The sequence below is a fragment of the Pongo pygmaeus genome, chromosome 3 (genome assembly GCF_028885625.2).
Source record: "Pongo pygmaeus isolate AG05252 chromosome 3, NHGRI_mPonPyg2-v2.0_pri, whole genome shotgun sequence".
NCBI classification, from domain to species: Eukaryota; Metazoa; Chordata; class Mammalia; order Primates; family Hominidae; genus Pongo; species Pongo pygmaeus.
The window spans coordinates 60,155,784-60,157,894 of record NC_072376.2 but is presented as its reverse complement, the minus strand read 5'-3'; the positions used below and the strand labels follow the sequence as shown (position 1 = coordinate 60,157,894).

Genomic DNA, 2,111 nt, shown 5'->3' with positions numbered 1-2,111 from the left:
CTGACCTCGTGATCTGCCCATCCTGGCCTCCCAAAGTGCTGGGATTACAGACGTGAGCCACCCCACCCGGCCTATTTTCTTATTTCATTTACAGCAAGCTTGGACTTGTTTGGAATAAAATAAACAATCAAACATAATCTCAAAGACATTTCTGCTGAACAGTGCATCCTGGGGACAAATTATGCAAAACAAAACAAATCAAAGAAACAGGAAGGAAAAACAAAATGGCAGAAGGTTGACAACAAAGTGCATCACAAAAACATTCTTCAAAGAGTTTGCATTTTATTTTTGCCCACAAATAATTAGCTAGTTAGATTACTGTTTGAGAACCTATAATTTTTAGAAAGTGGGCTATTTTCTTCAGTACTAAGAAATCAGGGCTGCGCACGGTGGTTTATGCCTGTAATCCCAGCAGGCCAGGATTACTTGAGCTCAGGAGTTCGAGACCAGCCTAGGCAACATAGTGAAACTCCGTCGCTACAAAACAAAACAAAACAAAACAAAACAAAACAAAACAAACAAAACAAAAAAACAAAAATTGGCCAGGCGTGGTGGCACAGGCTTGTAGTCCCAGCTACTTGGGAGGCTGAGGCAGGAGGATCGCTTGAGGCAGAGGTTGCAGTGGGCCAAGATGGTGCCACTGCCCTCCACCCTGGGCGACAGAGAAAGATCCTATCTTTAAAAAAAAAATCTGTCTGGAAGTCCTTACTTTGTATTTAATTGTCAAACTCCTTTCCCCCATCTCTTGACTTCACCTCTCTCTACATCCCCAAGCCAAGAAAGAATGATGAGAAATGGACAGATGTCAGCACGAGTTGGGTGCGCTCTGGGCATGGGGAAGTCTTGAGGTCTCGGGAAATCTTTTCTACATATACACCCGGCCCTCACTTTCTGGACGCACGCACCAAACTCTCAAAATAAAAGCACCAAAAAGGAGAAGGGGGGGCGTCGCCCACCGCTCCTGGCATTCCGCGGCTGCCAACTCTTTCCCTCCCATCTGGCTCCTCGGATGCCCGCGGGGGAATCGTGGTGAGCAGCGCGGGGCGAGGCCGCCGCGGACGCCCCGTCGGATGTGCCCTTCGCTGGGCCGAGCGGCGCAGGGTTGGAGAGGGAAGCGCTCGTGCCCACCTTGCTCGCAGGTGCCCTTGCTGACCTGGGTGATGGCCTTCTCCCCGCGGCTCTCGGCCCTCTGGCTGGCGGCGCGCAGCTGGCAGCCGCTCGGGTAGGTGGTGCCGTCGCTGCCGCACACCGGGTAGCGGCTCTTGCACACGCACACGCCGCTTACCCCCGGACCGCCGGCTGCTGCCCCGGCTTTACCCTTCCGCCTCTTGCGGCTCTTCACGCACTCCATGCCCGGCGCGCAGTACCCCCTGCCGGCGCCGCCACCCCCGCACGGCTCGCCCTCGCCGCGGGCGCACATCGGGCAGCAGCCGCACGCGTCGCGGGTCTCGCCCAGCAGGCAGCCCAGCGGGGGCAGGGGCGGGCAGGCGGCCGGCTCGCAGGGGCCGCAGGTGTCCGAAGAGGAGGAAGAGGAGAGGGGCAGGAGCAGGAGCAGCAGCCCAGCGGCGCCGAGGAGCAGGGCGCGCAGCGACGGCCGCTCCATGGTAGGGTGCGGTCGCAGCGGCAAGGGCGCGAGTGAGCCGCGTAGGGCCGGCCGGCGCCTTAAACCCGCCGCCCCGCCCGGCCCGTCCGCGGGAACCACACCCCCGGGCGGTGAGAGCGCGGGGGCCCCGCCCGTGCCGCCCTCCCGGCCCCGCGGGGCCTGCGCGCGCTCCTGCTGGCGTGCGGGGGTGAGCGGCCACCCGGCGTGACCGGCCCATGGGCGCTCGGTCTCACGCCCGCTTCGCAGAGCTCACCCCTCCAGCTCCTGCTCGGTCCCCGGTCCCCATTCCCCTGCCCCGAGCCCTCAGGGATCGCACCGCAGTGCGAGCGGCTCCTCCACCCTCTGGTTTCTCCCCGTTTCCGGTCAATATATTTAAACTTCTTAACAACCATGGCTTCGAGACGATCCAGTGTTTCATCTATTAAATCCTCCGTGGGCCTGAGACACCTGAGTGCTCATTACTCTGTGGTTTGGGAAGCTCTCTTAAGAACAAGCTGTTAAAAACCCC

At 59.2% G+C, this 2,111-nt stretch overlaps 1 protein-coding gene across 2 annotated transcripts in view; it reads right to left on the bottom strand.

The window, feature by feature from the left end:
* IGFBP7 (insulin like growth factor binding protein 7) overlaps positions 1–1,727 on the bottom strand; it is an 81,521-nt gene extending 79,794 nt beyond the window's left edge. The window contains exon 1 of one of the 2 annotated variants that reach the window (XR_010126212.1): positions 471–1,693. Coding sequence is in view for 1 of the 2 variants with exons in the window: in XM_054484660.2 (XP_054340635.1) it covers positions 1,129–1,603 (475 nt within the window). In the remaining variant the exon portion in view is untranslated. Of the gene's footprint in view, positions 1–470 lie in introns of both variants that reach the window. The other variant, XM_054484660.2, reaches the window with a different exon arrangement.
* Positions 1,728–2,111: the final 384 nt, after the last annotated feature.